The sequence below is a fragment of the Salmo trutta genome, chromosome 10 (assembly GCF_901001165.1).
Source record: "Salmo trutta chromosome 10, fSalTru1.1, whole genome shotgun sequence".
NCBI lineage: Eukaryota > Metazoa > Chordata > Actinopteri > Salmoniformes > Salmonidae > Salmo > Salmo trutta.
This window is the reverse complement of record NC_042966.1, coordinates 17,854,191-17,874,775: the sequence shown is the minus strand read 5'-3', so window position 1 is coordinate 17,874,775 and position 20,585 is coordinate 17,854,191. Positions and strand designations below refer to the sequence as shown.

The window sequence follows — 20,585 nt, the reverse complement described above, 5'->3', positions numbered from 1 at the left end:
ACATGCGCACGCACGGGCACTCACACACACACATGCACACACACATAGACAGACACACACGCACACACATATGCCACACACACACACACACACACACACACACACACACACACACACACACACACACACACACACACACACACACACACACACACACACACACACACACACACACACTCCTGCATGAGCGTGGGTGGACAACCTACAGCTGGTGGTACAGTAACAAAAACAGTGCTGTGGATAGTGGATGAATCGTGGGTCACTGTGAAGAACAAGGAATCACAACACACGACAGGAAAATGTCCACAAACGTCTATAGCGGACTGAGTCGGATGAGAGAGAGGCAGGGGGACGGGTAGGGAGCGCGGGATGGGACCCTACCTCCCGTGAACGTTGAACCCTGACTTCTGAACCACCATGGTGGGGGACACACAGAACATGCTAGAAACTCTGTACCTGTCAGTGTGCCTTCAGAGAGGACCCAACTCACCCCCGGAATCATCAACACATCTAGAAGAACGAGACCAGGTTAGTCAGAGAGAGGTGTGGAACGAGGGATGGGCGAAGGAGAGAGAGTGTAAGAAGGAGAAATAGGGGTGAAGTAAGAGCAGAAGGATGAAGATGACAACGTGGGCTGGTTAGTTTCTACTGTGAGTCTTTTCCACTTATTCTGAGTCCAGTGTGAGCTCTTGATACAGTTGATAAGGGTTCAATGATTCAGTTGGGGATTTTGTAGACAGTCAATCCCCGATATTCAAACCCAAAATCCCAAAGATCTATGACAAAAATGACTGAGATACAAATAGAGCCACTCGGATGGAGTAAAAAAAAAAAGACCAACAAATAAAGCAACCCCCCATCAGAAGAAAACAACTTACGTTTCCCTTCTCTTCACAAACGCTTGTGCCAACCAGAAAAGAAAACTGTAGATTCTGAAGCCTGTCTAGTCACAAGGGGTATACCTCTACTGTACATACCTTTTATCAACCATTCTCTTACGCTGTCAAATGATTCTACAACTTCAGTTACAGTTGTGAGTAAAATGGTTTCCAAGCAACAGAAAAAGAACAAGCTTGAAGTTACAGATCTGATAAAGGAAAGACCATAAACCATAGACAAACTAAAGATAATCTATAGAAAAATGAAACAGAGAAAGAAACCAATGGACATGAGGGGCCTTGAACAATTATAGAGACGGATAGAGGAGGGCATGTTCATTCTCAAATTTTTTTGGAAGCATTTGAGAGTAGTTTGTACAGGTCTGTATAGGGGAAAGGGGGATACCTAGTCAGTTGCACAACTGAATGCATTCAACCAAAATATGTCTTCCGCATTTAACCCAACCACTCTGAATCAGAGAGGTGCAGGGGGCTGCCTTAATCAACATCATCGGCACCCGGGGAGCAGTTGTTACGGGTTAATTGCCTTGCTCAAGGGCAGAAATGCCCTTGCCGGCTCGGAGATTCGAACCAGCAACCTTTCAGTAACTGGCCCAACGCGCTTAAACACTAGGCTACCTGCCGCAGGTGTGTGAGTGAGCGCAAGAGGGTGGGAGTAAAAGAGTGAGTGAGAGGGAGACTGTGTGTTCGGTCTGTTTGAGTGACTGTATGTGTGTGAGCGGGTGTGAGTGCATGGGAGAGTCAATGGTGAGCACTTTGGGCACACCACATCTGCAAGAGAAAATCCATATCCATCTGTATTTCTCAAGAGATTCCACCTGTCAACTACCGAAGGCATTCCCACTGTCAACTACCATCAACATTTGATGAAAAAAATCCAAATGATCTTACTTTGATCCACCAAAAGTATCTCTACAGCCAATACGGCTACTGAAATAACCACTATTTCTCATATCCAATGTTTGGGGTTAGAAGGCAGTGGAATCACTATAGAGAGGCGAAGTCGGGCATCTGGTAACCCGTTCTTGTACAGCTGGAGGGGCGTTCGGGCACAGATCTAGGATCAGCTAACCTTCGTATAATCCTAACCCTTTTCATATAGAGGAAACCATAGATCAGCATCTAGGTACTTCCTAGTTTGGTTTGTAGTTCTACCTACCCCTCCGGATGTACTACAACTACATGCAGGAGAGGAGGAGGAAGGGGGGAGATAGGGGGGATGTAACCTCGCCCTCACCCCACCCCCCTCCCTCTAACTCTGAAAGTACCACGCCATGCAAGTCCCGTCCACCAGTACTCACTGGGCATGCTCCAAGGGGACGGTCCTAAGTACGCCCTCTACGATAGGCCAGGCAGGAAAAAGGGGGGGGGGGTCTATTCTTACTAGACCAGCGCTCAACAACTCTGATCCTGGAGAGAGGCTGGGTGTGTGGGCTTTTGTTCCAGCCCAGCACTAACACACCTGATTCCAGGCTTTACAATTATTGCTGGGCTAGAACCAAAGCCTGCACACCCAGTAGCTCTCCTGGACCAGAATGGGTGACCACTGACCCCCAAACAAAGAGAGGATATCTAGCGGGGACACTACAGGGAGGAAAACAATTTAAAAAGAAAAGGCACTTCTACAGTAATGCAAAATAGCAACTATTTCAGGTCTAGCGCGTTTCTACGTCCGTTGACTTCGGTCAAATCAAACCAAAACAAGCTCAAACCAGGCAGGACTCAGAAAGATGTGGAAAGACTACCGACCAGCCAGCTCCTTCTCCTTACTCCGTCTCTTTTTCTCCATCCGTTTCAGTCTCTTCTCCTCCCTGCGCTTAGCCTCCTCGGCCTCCTGGCTGCGCCGACACTTGTGGAAGTTCTCCACCACCACACCCACGAACATGTTGAGCACGAAGAAGCTGACGATGAGCAGGAAGGAGATGAAGTAGAGGAGCATCCATGGGTTGTAGTTCAGCTGTGGCTGAAGTGGGGAGACATATACAGAGGATAGTGTTATATACTGTACTCACATACACACACACACAGAGTGTGATGTTATATACGCACACTCATGCTTGGCACAGTTATGAGTATTGTGGTGGTGCACTCAATGCAAACGCTGCAAAACCAGCCCTCATCCCACTGGGCACAGACGTCAATTTAACGTCTATTCCACGTTGGTTCAACGTCACTTTATTGAAATGATGTGGAAACAACGTTGATTCAACCAGTGTGTGCGCAGCGGGATGTGTGTGTGTCTCTATCCAACTTGAGCGGAACACACTACCAGCTAGCTGCCTTTTGTGACTGCCAGGACACCGTCATCCTGCTGCTACAGTCAACACTACAAAATGTAGAAATGAATGCATGAATAAACACATGAATAATACTGTTTATTTGATACAAAACAGTACATCAGGAAAGCTAAATGTATGAATATACACAGTACTGGAAGCTGCAGAACATGTGGAAGAAGCTAGAGGGTTGTTGGAAGTTGTGCTGGATGATGTTGGACAGTAAGCAGCTTATAGAGAATAGGAGATCAATGCCTAGTCCCTAAAGCAGAGACAGAAACGCTGACCCGATGTTTCATAAACATCAACATGTCTCTGGTCCTAGCCAACCAAGCCTTTGTTCTACTGTTCTGCTACTGTATCTCTAGTGAACAGAGAAAAAGTGTGTGTGTGTGTGTGTGTGTGTGTGTGTGTGTGTGTGTGTGTGTGTGTGTGTGTGTGTGTGTGTGTGTGTGCGTGCGTGCGTGCGTGTGCGTGTGCGTGTGCGTGTGCGTGTGCGTGCGTGCGTGTGCGTGTGCGTGTGCGTGTGTGTGTGTGTGTGTACATATTCAGTGGCTAGTGGGTTTACACACCCCTTCCACAGACTTCACATTTTGCTGTCTTAAAATGAATAAAAAAAATAAAAAATATCCCACAGATCTACACAACCTACTCCGCATTTTCAAAGAGAAAGAATATTATAGAACATTTTCCAAAAATGTCTTGATTGCTTATGTCTTCACACCCCAGAGTTAATACTTGGTGGAAGCATTTCTACAATAATAATATTCTACCAAATGTACCCAGCCCTCAGGGCAACATATGCCCATTGTTTTTGTCAAAATTGCTCAAGCTCAGTAAATTTGGTTAGGAACCATTGACAGGCAGCAGGGTCAGACTGGGAAAATAATTTGGCCCTTGTATTTTATTCACACCATCCCACATCACTATCCACTGTCCACTGTCCACACCAGCCCACATTACTATTACAGGGTTCCAGAATAAAACGTTTATTTTTTCCTTGGTGTCACCAGCCCATTATTTGGTCTGTACTGTTGGTAGTTGTGGGAGTTGTCAAGATGATTCCAAGTCAATACTGTTGTATAAAACGAATGAATTTTACAGAGTTCTTCAACTTGGTCCTCTGCATTGTAACGTTAGAGATCTGACGACGTGCAGGTGTCCAAAGAGCTGCAGTCAGTTTCAGATTGGGTGGCAAGAAATAAGTTAGTCCTAAATATTTCAAAAATGTAAAGTAATGAATTTGGGACAAATCATTCACTGAACCCTAAACCTCTACTAAATCTTGTAAGGAATTATGCGGAAATTGTTGTGGTAAGGTGCCACAAAGAGGGACTTTACAATTACAATTGGCCTAGAACAGAGCAGCACGGCTGACCCCTAAATGTACACAGAGAGATAACATTAATAATATGTCATTCTCTCCTGGCTCAAAGTAGAGCAGATATTGACTTTGTCAATATTTGTATTTGCGAGAAGAATTGACATGTTGAATTCACAGAGCTGTCTGTTTAAACTACTATCACACAGCTCAGACACCCATGGTGGAAAAAGTACCCAATTGTCATACTTGAGTGAAAGTAAAGATACCTTAATAGAAAATAACTCAAGTAAAAGTGAAAGTCACCCAGTAAAACACTTCTTGAGTAAAAGTCTAAAAGTATTTGGTTTAAAATATACTTAAGTATCAAAAGTAAAAGTAATTTCTAAAATATACTTAAGTATCAAAAGTAAATGTATAAATAATTTCAAATTCCTTATATTAAGCAAACCAGACAGCACCATTTTCTTGTTTTTGTATTTATTTACGGAGAGCCAGGGGCACTCTCCAACACTCAGACATGATTTACAAATTATGCATGTGTGTTTAGTGAGTCCGCCAGATCAGAGGCAGTAGAGATGACCAGGGATGTTCTTTCAATAAGTGTGTGAATTGGATCATTGTCCTGCTAAGCATTCAAAATGTAACATGTACTTTTGGGTGTCAGGTAAAATGTAGTGAAGTAAAAGTTGTCAAAAATATAACTAGTAAAGTAAAGTACAGATACCCCCCCAAAAATTGAACTCCTTAAGTACCCCACAAGACATGCCACCAGAGGTCTCTTCACAGTCCCCAAGTACAGAACAGACTATGGGAGGCGCATAGTACTATGTAGAGCCATGGCTACATGATACTCTATTCCACATGAAGTAACATGCAAGCAGCAAAATCAGATTTACAAAACAGATAAAAATACACCTTATGGAACAGCAGGGACTGTGAAGAGACACACACACAGGCACAGACAACCGCATAAACACACATCAGATAACATACGCATTATACACACACATGGATGTTGTGTTGTAGATATGTTGTAGTAGAGTGTGTAGTGATCACATTTAATGTGTTGTGAAATCTGTTGTGAAATGTAATGTAATGTTTTTTTAATTGTATATAACTGACGTAATTTTGCTGGACCCCAGGAAGAGTAGCTGCAGCCTTGGTAGCAGCTAATGGGGATCCATAATAAATTCAAATCCTGAATCGGCCTAATCATCTTATAAAGTAATTCATACTGCTTTATTACAAAGTATAATAAATACTGACTGCTGAGCTACCCAAGAAATATGTTTTTTCCCATCTAACACATCCAGGCAGGAATGCATGCTTCAAGATATTTTGATGTGCAACCAAATCTAGACTGTCATAAATTTTGGGTTGACAATTACACTATAGTTGACATATTTTACTGTCAAAATAAGATTCCAGAATTTCCTGATTTCTTTCTTGCTCAATAGAGATGAATTACATAGATATTTATGTTTACATACATCTTTATGTGCACTAACTAATATCATAGGCTAATTAATTTGGGGTGCAACACCTGAGGAAGTGGAAACTCAAAACATAAAAACTATAATACCTACTGCTAGTAGCCATGTATTCATCAAACAGTAAATTTAATGTCCATATTTTTTTTTTGCAGTTGTAGGCTACTACCCATGAGACCTATATGTCTATTCCCTCGCATTGGCCGGTGCACTTTTTGCATGTGCACCGCTCCATATCTCAAAGCCATATCAAATATCTTGCTTGTAAAATAATTGTTAGTGAGCTGAATATTGAGAGTTGAGAAATAAAAATGATACCTACAGAAAGCGGACCCTCCTCTCCTCGACAGGGACAAGGGGACAAAGCTTCCAAAGTAGTGTTTTTCACAAAATTTCATTTTGAAATGCATTTTTCTCTCGAGAACATGGCGGAGAGGAGAGTGGCTCACTCATCAAACCAGCAGGCCCCAGTGAGGTCACAGGGGCAGGGTAGACAGTCCATTACAAGAATCATGAGGCTAATGCACTTTACTGTTTGACCAAATCATGGTTTAGCAGCTCCACAAATGTGAAGTTTTGAGTGAGATGACAATGTATAATGTGCTTTTTCTACGTTTATAGGCACCCTTTTCATTTTTACGATCCATGATCTTGGCTTTCTGAACTGATGACAGAGTCTGAGCAGGTCTCTTTGCTGATGGTGAGTTTGACATTGAATGTGAGTTTGCATGACCTCAGCTCAGCCTATCAGAAAACCGGGCCAGCCCATCTTGGTAGGGAGGCCGGACATTGCCCACTGATCAGCCAAATGCTCATTATAGATTAGTATAAAAGAGAAATTGGTAAAAAAAAAAAACAAAGCCTTACAAACGAATCTTAACAGGCCAATGGGCACCCAGTCCATTTTATTTTTATATATTCAAAATATTTTTGTGTGTGTCAATTTTGATCAGCCCACCCAACTAAAAAATGGTCCAGCCCATCTGGCATTTGCTAGAATTGCCAGATGGCAAATTCGCCCCTAATGGACAGCAATATTCAAACATTGTCTCTGACTTTCAAGCAAATTTAAGTCAGGACCACTCAGGACCACTCCACACATCTTAGGAAAGCCCTTCTGGTGTGAATTTGTGTAATTGTCTCACTGAAAAATAAAACTCTATTCCAGGCTTTGGTTTTCCTTTACATTTCTACCTGGGCTTGGCTCCTTTCATATTTATTTTGATCCCGACAAACTCCCCATTCGCTGCCAATGACAAGCATACCCATAACATGATGCTGCCACCGTAATACTTTAAAATACAGAGAGTTTCACTCTGGGTTGTGTTGTATTGGATTTGACCCAGACCTGCAGTTTTTACTTTAGGCCAAAAAGTTATTGTCTTTGCCGTGTTGTCTTGTAGTATTACTTAACGTCCTTGTGGATGATGGATGATTTGTAATGGATTTTTTTACAGTCTTCCTTTTTTTCACTTCGTCATACAGGCCAGTAATGTGGAGTGAATGCAATGTTGTTGATCCCTTTCCATTGTGGTGGCAGCACCATGTTATGGGTATACTTGTTGCCGGCAGGGACAGGGGAGTTTGTTAGGGTTAAAATATGAAAGGAGCAAAGCCCAGGTAAAAAGTTAAAGCCCAACTAGGTCTTCTAAAAACCTAACCTTGGGATAGAGTTTTATTTTTCAGCAGGGCAATTAAGCTAATGTTTATGCCAAAGACACACCAGAATGGCTTTCCAATATGTGTTTAGTGTTCCTTAATGTACAGTCTCCGTCCTGAATTAAATAAGCTTAAAAACATCTGACACAAGGTTTGAATATTGCATACTCCATCACTGATTCCCTACCAAATTTACTGAGCCTGAGCAATTTTGACAAAAACAATGGATCTATGTTGCCGTAAGAGTTGAGCAAGGTTGTAGAATCTGATTCAAAATGATTCACAGCTGTAATGGCTGTCAAATATTTGTTTTACCTAGGCAAGTCAGTTAAGAACAAATTCTTATTTTCAATGTCAGCCTAGGAACAGTGGGTTAACTGCCTTATTCAGGTGCAGAACGACACATTTTTACCTTGTCAGCTCGGGGATTGGATCCCCGGTTCGGTTACTAGTCCAATGCTCTAACCACTAGGCTACCTGCCGCCTCGAAACATGCTTCCACCTAAGTATTAACTCTGGGGTGTGAAGACATACGCAATCAATACATCCTTATTTGTCATTCGTTTGTAATTTGGAAATGTTCTATCATTTTTCTTTCACTTTCAATTATTTTGATTTTTAGGAAAAAATATATAACGAAATCCCTTTTTAGATTTCATTTTAAGGCAGCAAATGTGAAGACTGTGCAAGGGGTGTGTAAACTTTTACTAGCAACTGTACATGTGTGGGAGTACATATTAAAGGGGACTTGGCTAAGCCCCTCTTTCTAATCTCAGTGTAATGATGCTTCAGCGGTATTAGCAGCGAAAACAATCAAACAAACAACGGATTGCATTAAGACAACAGTAAAGCGAAGGTAACACTTTTTCCTCTCTACAACGCCTTACATTCTACTTTTATACAAGGATCAGTTGTATGCATTGATGAGTTAATTTATACCTTTTCCCATGTGTGTGCATAATGTGTGTGTGTTTATGTGTGGCCGTGTGTGTGACTGGGTCTATGTATAATGTCTGTTGTATACCTGTTGATTGACTCCCACTGCATCTAATCCATCATACATGATATCCACCCAACCATCCTTAGAAGCCAGCACGAAGAGAGACATCAGAGCCTGAGAGAGAGAGAGAACGGGGGAGAGAGAGACAAAGAGAGAGAGAAAAGAGATAGTGAGCAAGATAGTGAGCAAGATAGGAGAGAGAGAGAGAGAGAGCAAGATAGTGAGAAAGATAGGAGAGAAAGAGAGCAAGATAGTGAGAAAGATAGGAGAGAGAGAGAGCGAGAGAGAGAGAGCAAGATAGTGAGCAAGATAGGAGAGAGAGAGAGCGAGAGAGAGAGCAAGATAGTGAGCAAGATAGGAGAGAGCGAGAGAGAGAGAGAGAGAGAGAGAGAGAGAAAGGGGGTGAGAGAAATAGGGTCACAAACAAGGTTTCCACAAGAGCATTTTAGAAAGAAAGCAGTGGAGATACATCCCCCTGTATTGAGAATCGTACCTGTGCCAGGTTATCAAAGTTGTACTGCTGTCTAACCCATTTGTAGTTGGCCATTATACAATCTGACTTGTTGGTGATGTTTCTCACGTCATCTCCTTGACATGCAAAGAACTTCCCCTTGAAGAGCTGAAGAGAAAAGAAAAATGCAGACACACACAGACAGACACCATGGTCACACTAATGCCATCATTATGGTACATTCCAATTGCTCCTGTTATTCCGTGATAGGATTCCCTTGCATGTCCCTCTAATTGTTAGTCACACACACAGACACATACACCCCACCCCCCCAAACACACACACACACACACACACACACACACACACACACACACACACACACACACACACACACACACACACACACACACACACACACACACACGAGGAACCCGGACAAAGATGATCTATTATATTGATTAAGATAGCCAATTGACCGCTCTTACAATGGAAATACATGTCCTCAATGATTGAAGGCAGGCGAGATCAGTTGGGATCATTCTAGCCAATGAGAGGGCAGATACCACATGTAAGCAACAGGCACAACTAAGTCGTTTTTCTTAAAGTTGCCAGAATGCCACGTGCATCCACTTATATCAGTACATTTGTAACAACCTAAACATTACACAACTTCTATTCGATCAAATACGCCTCACATAATTCGACACTCTCTTATAGACCTCCACACAAAAACAGGCTTGTCTCGCGTGGACAGATTTTGGGCGGAGTAAATGCTCTCGCTTCGCCTCATCCTCTCTGACCCGGACCCCAAGGACATCTAACTCGTTAGTGTAAATTGGACAGTGGATTAACGGCCATGTCTTCTCCATCTATATAACTTGACAAGCAGGGCTAGCCCTCACAGCTGAGGTATAGCCCAGAAACGCCTGGAAGACCACCACTTCTGCTGACATGTCTCATGAAAAAACATTTTTCTCAGAGATGTTCCCTGATGTACGACCTATGAGTCCTCTCAGGGGGTGATTGGAGAAGAGGGGGCTTATGGGTAATGACATATTAGCCACTTGTCAGTTACAGTCCATTGATAGTGTTGTCACTCTTATACCAAAATCTGTCTGGTTTTAGAGCAAAACAGTTGAAAACAAGGTCATCAGTGATCTTCAGGATGCATAGGACAAAAAACTGCATTGTGTTCATCTTTTTATTGATTTATTGAAAGCCTTCGACACTGTTGACCATGCCCTGTTGCTGAGTAGATTCGAAAACATTGGTTTTGGTGCTAGAGTGGTGGATTGGTTGCAAAACTATCTCTCCGACAGAACCCAGCGTGTGGCACAGGAAGGCATAAAGTTAGAGTTTTCGAAAAACTCACGAAAAGAGTCCCTCAAGGGTCCATTTAACATTAAATGGCCAGCTGATCGAAGGAGTATCTTTGTATAAGTACCTAGGCATTTAATTAGATCAGGGTTGGTGTCAAACACGCTGGGGGAGGGGGGGACTAAGTCAATATACTTTAAAAATGACTAAAACCAAATCTTGACTTTGTCCAGCTCGCTAATAATAATCTAAATGAAAGCTAGACAGTCAGGGAGCATAGAACATTCCTAAAAAGATGGATAGAGGACTATTTTTTGCAAATTTTGACAGTGAGGAAATATAACAAATTTTCAGGACCTCGTTAAAGACTGAATGCAGCCCCCAGGGAAAAATGAATTTGACACCCCTGGGTTAGTCAGTGGTTCTCAAACTTTGTCCTGGGGACGCAAAGGGGAGCACATTTTCGTTTTTGCCCTAGCACTACACAGCTGATTCAAATGATCAACTCATCATCAAGCTTTGTTGATTTGAATCAGGTGTGTCGTGCTAAGGCAAAAACTAAAAAGTGCAGCCCTTTGGGTGCCCAGGACCAGGCTGGAGAACCACTCATACAGCACATTGAAAACATGGAAAATATGAAATTGAGATTTTATTTTAATATATTTTTTCTATGTCAGTTAAGAAGAATTTTGTCCAAGATACATTTTTATCTGTGTTGGAATAGGTTCACATTATTTACATGCGAGCCTCCGCCATTACCCTTAAGCTACTGGAAGTGGTGTATCACGGAGTGCTTAGGTTCATAACTAATGCAAGGCCACTCACCCATCACTGTAAACTACAGTACATGACATGGAGAAGTGGCCCTCCCTTCCTACCAGAAGGCTTAAGCAATGTATGAGGCAGTGCTTGAGCTACTCCCTTAATATCTTTGCTCCTCGCTAACAACAACATCACAATCCTACAGCCTCCACTCTCAGTCAGTGCTCTCATTCACAGTTCCTAGGGCAAAGACGGAAATGGGGAAACAATCCTCCTACACCGCTTTTTGGTCTTGGAACGAGCTATAAAACTGGAGGAGAGGGTATTACAGTCCGAGTTTAAATCTCTGATAGAAGAAAATGGTATTGACCATTGTCATAGTTTTTTATGTATTGTATTGTGCTCTTGTGTAATGTCTACATGCTGACTACCTCCTGCTGACCTCTTGTCAGGTCCTCCTCAAAAAAATTGGTTTCTAACCTCAATGGTATTTTACTGGTTAAATAAATGTAAAACATTATTATAATAATAAACTCTTAGGTGGAGAGAAGAGTTTGGTGTATATAAGGAGTAGAGATGAGTTCGCATACCAAAGTTATTAAGGTGTGAAAACGACTTGAAAGAAAAATGTTCCCTGACATTGGTTGAATCATATTGTTTTGGGAACACGTGCCTTCAGAAAGTATTGACACCACTTGACTTTTTCCACATTTTGTTGTGTTACAACCTGAATTTAAAATGGATTAAATTGAGATGTTGTGTCACTGATTTACACACAATACCCCATAATGTCAAAGTGGAATTATTTTTGAAATGTTTACAAATTAATAATAATATGCTGGGGCTTTTTGTATGGGTTGCATAAATTGTCTATTCTCACCTGTACTCCCAGGATACCAAAGATTATGAAGAAAGCGCAGCAGATGACCACGATGTTCCCTATAGGCTTCAGAGATGACATCAGAGTCTCCACCACCAGCTTCAGACCTGGCGCCCTGCTGATCACACTGGAGAACACAGAGAGACACAGAGGCACAATGTTAAACTTAGAAGACTGATGAAGAGTGCAGGAGAGAGAGAAAGAGAGAGAGTTGTTTAGGTCTGTTACAGAGCAGCCAGGCCAGATGGAGACGCCTGTGGCTCTCCCTCCCCCTCTTCCCTTTCCCTTCTCCTTCCTTCCTCTTCCCCTCTTCCTTCTTCACCCTTCGTCTCCTAGCCCTCTGTCCTTTTTTCTGTCACAGGGAATCAGTGACGGTCAATTGCCCTCACCCCTCCAGTACCTCTTCCCCTCTTCTCACCTCTCTCTCTGCACCGTCTCTCCTAATCAGTATGTATCTTTACTACCTGTCGGACTGTGTCTGTCTATCTTTCTGTCTGTCTTTCTACCTCTCTGTCTTTCTACTTGTCTGTCACTCTCTACCACCTGACTGTCTATCTGTGAGGCTGCATGCTAAGCTCAGCTTTGTCTTCAGTCCAGTGGTCTCATATTCAGGGAGAAGGGGGGGGGGTGAAAGGAAATCAATAGTTCATTAGGAGAAAAACTGACAGAAGATATACGGAGGATATGGAGATAACACTGAGACTAAGACCAGATCAATAACACTGATCAGCACACAGATATGGAGAAACACACTCGGACAAACATAAGCATACACGGACAAACGCACACAAACACATGCACGGACCTACCCACTCCCCCACACCACACCACAAGTGTAACACATTTGGGATGACCATAAATGTAATTCTATCATCTGCTCTCTCTCTCAATTCAATTTAAGGGTTTTATTGGCATGGGAAACATATGTTAACATTGCCAAAGCAAGTGAAGTAGATAATAAATAAAAGTGAAATAAACAATAAAAATTAACAGTAAACACAAAAGTTCCAAAAGAACAAAAGTCATTTCAAAAGTCATATTATGTGCAAATAGTTAAAGTACAAAAGGGAAAATAAATAAACATAAATATGAGTTGTATTTACAATGGTGTTTGTTCTTCACTAGTTTACCTTTTCTTGTGTCAACAGGTCACAAATCTTGCTGCTGTGATGGCACTCTGTGGTATTTTACCCAGTAGATACGGGAGTTTATCAAAATTGGGTTTGTTTTCAAATTCTTTGTAGATCTGTGTAATCTGAGGGACAAATGTGTCTCTAATATGGTCATACATTTGGCAGGAGGTTAGGAAATGCAGCTCAGATTCCACCTCATTTTGTGGGTAGTGTGCACATAGCCTGTCTTCTCTTGAGAGCCAGGTCTGCCTACGGCGGCCTTTCTCAATAGCAAGGCTATGCTCACTGGAGTCTGTACATAGTCAAAGTTTTCCTTAAGTTTGGGTCAGTCACAGTGGTCAGGAATTCTGCCACTGTGTACTCTCTGTTTAAGGCCAAATAGCATTCTAGTTTGCAGATTTTTTTGTTCATTCTTTCCAATGTGTCAAGTAATTCTCTTTTTGTTTTCTCATGATTTGGTTGGGTATAATTGTGTTGCTGTCCTGGGGCTCTGTGGGGTCTGTTTGTGTTTGTGAACAGAGTCCCAAGACCTGCTTGCTTAGGGGACGCTTCGCCAGGTTCATCTCTCTGTAGGTGATCGCTATGTTATGGAAGGTTTGGGAATTGTAGAATTGTAGAATTTAATGGCTCTTTTCTGGATTTTGATAATTAGCGGGTATCGGCCTGATTCTGCTCTGCAAGCATTATTTGGGGCTTTACGTTGTACACTGAGGATATATCTGTCACGTCCTGACCAGTATAAAGGGTTATTGGTTATTGTAGTTTGGTCAGGACGTGGCAGGGGTATTTGTTTTATGTGGTTTGGGGTTTATTGGGATATGTATTTATGTAAGAGGGGTGTTTGTTTTATGTGTTCCGGGGTTTTAGGGTAATGTTCTTGTTTTGTATTTCTATGGTTTTCTATGTTGTGTATTTCCTTGTTGGCCTGGTATGGCTCTCAATCAGGAACAGCTGTACATCGTTGTTTCTGATTGGGAGTCATACTTAGGTAGGCCTTTTTTCACCTGTGGTTTGTGGGAAGTTGTTGTTGCATAGCTGTGTGTGTAGCCTGCAATACTGTTCGTTCGATCGTTTTCTTGTTTTGTTTCGTATGTGTTCAAATAAAGTTAAGATGAGCACTCGACCCGCTGCGCCTTGGTCCATTACGTACGACGACCGTTACAATATCTGCAGAATTCTGCATGCAATCTCAATTTGTGTTTGTCCCATTTTGTGAATTCTTGGTTGGTGAGCGGACCCCAGACCTCACAACCATAAAGGACAATGGGTTCTATAACTGATTCAAGTATTTTTTGCCAGATCATAATTGGTATGTCAAATTTTATGTTCCATTTGATGCCTTAGAAGGCCCTTCTTGCCTTGTATCTCAGATCGTTCAAAGCTTTGTGGAAGTTACCTGTGGCACAGATGTTTAGGCCGAGGTATGTATAGTTCAATGTGTGCTCTAGGGCAACAGTGTCTAGATGGAATTTGTATTTGTGGTCCTGGCAACTGGACCTTTTTTGGAACCCCAATTGTTTTTGTCTTACTGAAATGTATTGTCAGGGCCCATGTCTGACAGAATCTGTGCAGAAGATCTAGGTGATGCTGTAGATCCTCCTTGGTTAGGGACAGAAGCACCAGATCATCAGCAAACAGTAGACATTTGACTTCAGATTTTAGTAGGGTGAGGCCGGGTGCTGCAGACTGTTCTAGTGGCCTCGCCAATTTGTTGATATGAACTCAGCAAAAAAGAAACGTCCTCTCATTGTCAACTGCGTTTATTTTCAGCAAACTTAACATGTGTAAATATTTGTATGAACATAACAAGATTCAAACGGAGACATAAACTGAACAAGTTCCACAGACATGTGACTAACAGAAATTGAATAATGTGTCCCCAAACATAGGGGGGGGGGTTAAAATCAAAAGTAACTGTCAGTATCGGCCACCAGCTGCATTAAGTACTGCAGTGCATCTCCTCCTCGTGGACTGCAACAGATTTGCCAGTTCTTGCTGTGAGATGTTACCCCACTCTTCCACCAAGGCACCTGCAAGTTCCCTAGCCCTCACCCTCCGATCCAACAGGTCCCAGACGTGCTCAATAGGATTGAGATCTGGGCTCTTTGCTGGCCAATGCAGAACACTGACATTCCTGTCTTGCAGGAAATCACACACAGAATGAGCAGTATACCTGGTGGCATTGTCATGCTGGAGGGTCATGTCAGGATGAGCCTGCAGGAAGGGTACCACATGAGGGAGAAGGATGTTTTCCCTGTAACACACAGCGTTGAGATTGCCTGCAATGACAACAAGCTCAGTCCGATGATGCTGTGACACACGACACAGACCATGACAGACCCTCCACCTCCAAATCGATCCTGCTCCAGAGTACAGGCCTCGGTGTAATGCTCATTGCTTCGACGATAAACGCGAATCCGACCATCACCCCTGGTGAGACAAAACCGCGACTTGTCAGTGAAGAGCACTTTTTGCCAGTCCTGTCTGGTCCAGCGATGGTGGGTTTGTGCCCATAGGCGACGTTGTTGCCGGTGATGTCTGGTGAGGACCTGCCTTACAACAGGCCTACAAGCCCTCAGTCCAGCCTCTCTCAGCCTATTGCGGACAGTCTGAGCACTGATGGAGGGATTGTGCTTTCCTGGTGTAACTCGGGCAGTTGTTGTTACCATCCTGTACCTGTCCCGCAGGTGTGATATTCGGATGTACCGATCCTGTGCAGGTGTTGTTACACGTGGTCTGCCACTGCGAGGACGATCAGCTGTCTGTCCGGTCTCCCTGTAGTGCTGTTTTAGGCATCTCACAGTACGGACATTACAATTTATTGCCCTGGCCACATCTGCAGTCTTCATGCCTCCTTGCAGCATGCCAAAGGCACTTTCATGCAGTTGAGCAGGGACCCTGGGCATCTTTCTTTTGTTGTTTTTCAGAGTCAGTAGAAAGGGCTCTTTAGTGTCCTAAGTTTTCATAACTGTGACCTTTATTGCCTACTGTCTGTAAGCTGTTAGTGTCTTAACAACCATTCCCACAGGTGCATGTTCAATAATTGTTTATGGTTCATCGAACAAGCATGGGAAACAGTGTTTAAACCTTTTACAATAAAGATCTGTGAAGTTATTTGGATTTTTACAAATTATCTTTGAAAGACAGTGTCCTGAAAAAGGGACGTTTCTTTTTTTGCTGAGTTTATATGTTGTAGAGGGTGGGGCTTAAGTTGCATCCCTCTCTCTGGATTTTATAATGTCGTATGTTTTCCCCCAACACCACTTTCCCTCAATTTGTATAGCAGACCCTTATGCCAAATTGAATTTCATGCATTGTTTGAAATCAACAACGCATGAAAAGACTTTGCCTTTGTTTTGGTTTGTTTGTCTAATTAGGGTGTGCAGTGAGAATACGTGGTCTGTCGTACAGTAATTTGGTAAAAAGCCAACTTGACTTTTGATCAGTATATTGTTTTCAGTGATGAAATGTACGAGTCTCCACCACTCCACAAATTTCTTGTTAACAAACTATAGTTTTGGCAAGTTGGTTAGGACATCTACATCTACAGACAGATTATTTCACTTATAATTCACTGTATCACAATTCCAGTGGGTCAGAAGTTTATATACACTAAGTTGACTGTGCCTTCAAACAGCTTGGAAAATTCCAGAAATGTATGTCATGGCTTTAGAAGCTTCTGATAGGCCAATTGACATCATTTGAGTCAATAGGAAGTGTACCTGTAGATGTCTTTCAAGGCCTACCTTCAAACCCAGTGCCTCTTTGCTTGACATTATGGGAAAATCAAAAGAAATAAGCCAAATTGTAGACCTCCACAAGTCTGGTTCATCCCTGGGAGCAATATCCAAACACCGGAATGGACCACGTTTATCAGTACAAACAATAGTATGCAAGTATAAACACCATGGGACCACGCAGCCGCCATACTGCTCGGGAAGGAGACGCGTTCTGTCTCCTAGAGATTAACCTGTTAGGGCTAGGGGGCAGTATTTACACGGGCGGATAAAAAACGTACCCGATTTAATCTGGTTACTACTCCTGCCCAGTAACTAGAATATGCATATAATTATTGGCTTTGGATAGAAAACACCCTAAAGTTTCTAAAACTGTTTGAATGGTGTCTGTGAGTATAACAGAACTCATATGGCAGGCAAATACCTGAGAAGATTCCATGCAGGAAGTGGCCTGTCTGACAAGTTGTTGTTCTTCTTGCCTCTGTTTATTGAAGACTGAGGACCTTTGCTGTAACGTGACACTTCCTACGGCTCCCATAGGCTCTTAGAGCCCGGGAAAAAGCTGAACGATATCGAGGCAGCCCCAGGCTGAAACACATTATCATTAAGTGGCCGATCAGAGGACAATGGGCTTAGGCGCGTGCCCGAGTCGAGCCCGTGCTTTATTTTCTTTCGTCTGTTTACCTAATTGCAGATTCCCGGTCGGAATATTATCGCTTTTTTACGAGAAAAATGGCATAAAAATTGATTTTAAACAGCGGTTGACATGCTTCGAAGTACGGTAATGGAATATTTAGAATTTTTTTGTCACGAAATGCGTCGTGCTCGTAACCCTTATTTACCATTCGGATAGTGTCTTGAACATAACTATGGATTATTTGGGACCAAACCAACATTTGTTATTGAAGTAGAAGTCCTGGGAGTGCATTCTGACGAAGAACACCAAAGGTAATCAAACTTTTCTAATAGTAAATCGGAGTTTGGTGAAGGCTAAACTTGCTGGGTGTCTAAATAGCTAGCCCTGTGATGCCGGCTATCTACTTAGAATATTGCAAAATGTGCTTTCACCAAAAAGCTATTTTAAAATCGGACATATCGAGTGCATAGAGGACTTCTGTATCTATAATTCTTAAAATAATTGTTATGCTTTTTGTGAACGTTTATCGTGAGTAATTTAGTAAATTGTTCGTAAATTCGCCGGAAGTTTGCGGGGGGTATGCTAGTTTTGAACGTCACATGCTAATGTAAAAAGCTGGTTTTTGATATAAATATGAACTTGATTGAACAAAACATGCATGTATTGTATAACATAATGTCCTAGGGTTGTCATCTGATGAAGATCATCAAAGGTTAGTGCTGCATTTAGCTGTCTTCTGGGTTTATGTGACATTATATGCTAGCTTGAAAAATGGGTGTCTGATTATTTCTGGCTGGGTACTCTGCTGACATAATCTAATGTTTTGCTTTCGTTGTAAAGCCTTTTTGAAATCGGACAGTGTGGTTAGATTAACGAGAGTCTTGTCTTTAAAATGCTGTAAAATAGTCATATGTTTGAGAAATTGAAGTAATAGCATTTCTAAGGTATTTGAATAACGCACCACAGGATTCCACTGGCTGTTACGTAGGTGGGACGATTTGGTGCCACCTACCCTAGAGAGGTTAACGTACTTTGGTGCGAAAAGTGCAAATCAGTCCCAGAACAACAGCAAAGGACCTTGTGAAGATGCTGGAGGAACAGGTACAAAAGTATTTTTATATACAGTAAAACGAGTCCTATATCGACATAACCTGAAAGGCCGCTCAGCAAGGAAGAAGCCACTGCTCCAAAACCGGCATAAAATAAAGCCAGGGGACAAAGATCATACTTTTTGGAGAAATGTCCTCTGGTCTGATGAAACAAAAATAGAACTGTTTGGCCATAATGACCATCGTTATGTTTGGAGGAAAAAGGGGCAGGCTTTTGCAAGCCAAAGAACACCATCCCAACCATGAAGCACGGGGGTGGCAGCATCATGTTGTGGGGGTGCTTTGCTCTAGGAGGGACTGGTGCACTTCACACAGTACATGGCATCATGAAGCAACATCTCAAGCAACATCTCAAGACATTGAAGCAACATCTCAAGACATCAGTCAGAAAGTTAAAGCTTGGTCACAAATGGTTCTTCCAAATGGACAATGATCCCAAGCATACTTCCAAAGTTGTGGCAAAATGGCTTAAGGACAACAAAGTCAAGGTATTGGAGTGGCCATCACAAAGCCTTGACCTCAAGCCTATAGAAGATTTGTGGACAAAACTGAAAAAGTGTGCGAGCAAGGAGGCCTGCAAACCTGACTCAATTACACCAGCTCTGTCAGGAGGAATGGGCCAAAATTCACCCAACTTATTGTGGGAAGCTTGTGGAAGGCTACCCAAAACGTTTGACCCAAGGTAAACAATTTAAAGGCAATGCTACCAAATACTAATTGAATGTATGTAAACTTCTGACCCACTGGGAATTTTTACTAGGATTAAATGTCAGGAATTTTGAAAAACTGGGTTTGACTTTCCACTTGGGGTTGCTCATCTGTGGGGTTGTATAATGAAGAGGCCTGGTCTGACACACTCTAGGTGGGGGTATCTTTCTCAAGAGAGAGATTATCCTGCTGAGCTATCTCTTTGATTATGTGAAAGTCCAGCTGAAGCTGTTTGGGCTTGCCCTGTACCATTACTGTTCCAGACTTGTACAGGTTGACATTGCCGGACTCAGAGTCCTCGTTGTCTAGTATCCTGAGTTTCCACCCTTCGCTTATGTTCCAATTTATATAATAGTCAGCAAAAAGTGTCTCTTAATTTTCATGTATTGTAATGTCCTCTGAACTGCGGGAGTGGGCTTCAAAGGCCTCTGCATTTGGGTGATGTAGGCTGTGAAACTATCCTGCCATTGTTGGGCTCAAAGGCTTTGACTCCTCTCACTTCATTCCTCAGTATTAATTGAGGTTGCAGTCAGATATGTTCTGTCCTAGCAAGGTTGGATGGTGTTTTCAGGTTTCTGTTGTTTGTTTGCCAGAGCATTTGCTGTATAGCTTAGAAATAAGAATCTTTGGTAGCAGTAATCCTTCCAGGTCATTTTGTCCAAAATCAGGTTGTAGGTTTAGAGTTTTGATTTGGAGTGAGGGTTATATTGTGGAGGGTAGTATCCTGTATATGTCCTTGCCAAAAAATCCAAGTTTAAAATCTACCTTTTATATATTTCACCACTTTTTGTAAAAACCTCTCCCTCCCTCCCCATGCCCCGACCATACACTCAGTGTATACCAGAGAGAGAGATAGAGGGAGGAAACATGAGAGGACGAGGGAGAAACGGCAAGAAATTCAGCGAGTCCACAGAGGATAGAAACTTGTCATCTTTGTTTGTACAGTTAAGTAGGGTCTCGTCTCTCCTACCGTTCCCATGTCTTTGCTTATGTATCTAGCACAGCAAATCATGAATGTTTCTTACCTCATTGTTTTCTAAGTCTGCATATAAAAGCAGTGATTTCTGCTCATGACATTCAAGACGCATCGTCTTTGGAAGAAAAACATCATTAGGGTATAGTCAAGGTGCTTGTCTTGCCAAGTCTTTTATGACAAGTCAATACACGCTGATGATTATAGCAAGGACTCTTTCAATAATG

The 20,585-nt window shown here is 42.3% G+C and overlaps 1 protein-coding gene across 12 annotated transcripts in view; it reads right to left on the bottom strand.

Annotated features, from left to right (window-relative positions):
• cacna1g (calcium channel, voltage-dependent, T type, alpha 1G subunit) overlaps positions 1–20,585 on the bottom strand; it is a 351,444-nt gene that overhangs the window by 32,442 nt on the left and 298,417 nt on the right. For 8 of the 12 annotated variants that reach the window (XM_029764702.1, XM_029764694.1, XM_029764692.1 and 5 more), the window contains 5 exons: positions 12,062–12,188; positions 9,142–9,267; positions 8,673–8,762; positions 2,670–2,862; positions 457–510 (listed from right to left, as the gene is read on the bottom strand). In XM_029764702.1, the coding sequence (XP_029620562.1) occupies positions 457–510; positions 2,670–2,862; positions 8,673–8,762; positions 9,142–9,267; positions 12,062–12,188 (590 nt within the window). Of the gene's footprint in view, positions 1–456; positions 511–2,648; positions 2,863–8,672; positions 8,763–9,141; positions 9,268–12,061; positions 12,189–20,585 lie in introns of all 12 variants that reach the window. The other 4 variants (XM_029764696.1, XM_029764697.1, XM_029764703.1 and 1 more) reach the window with 2 other exon arrangements.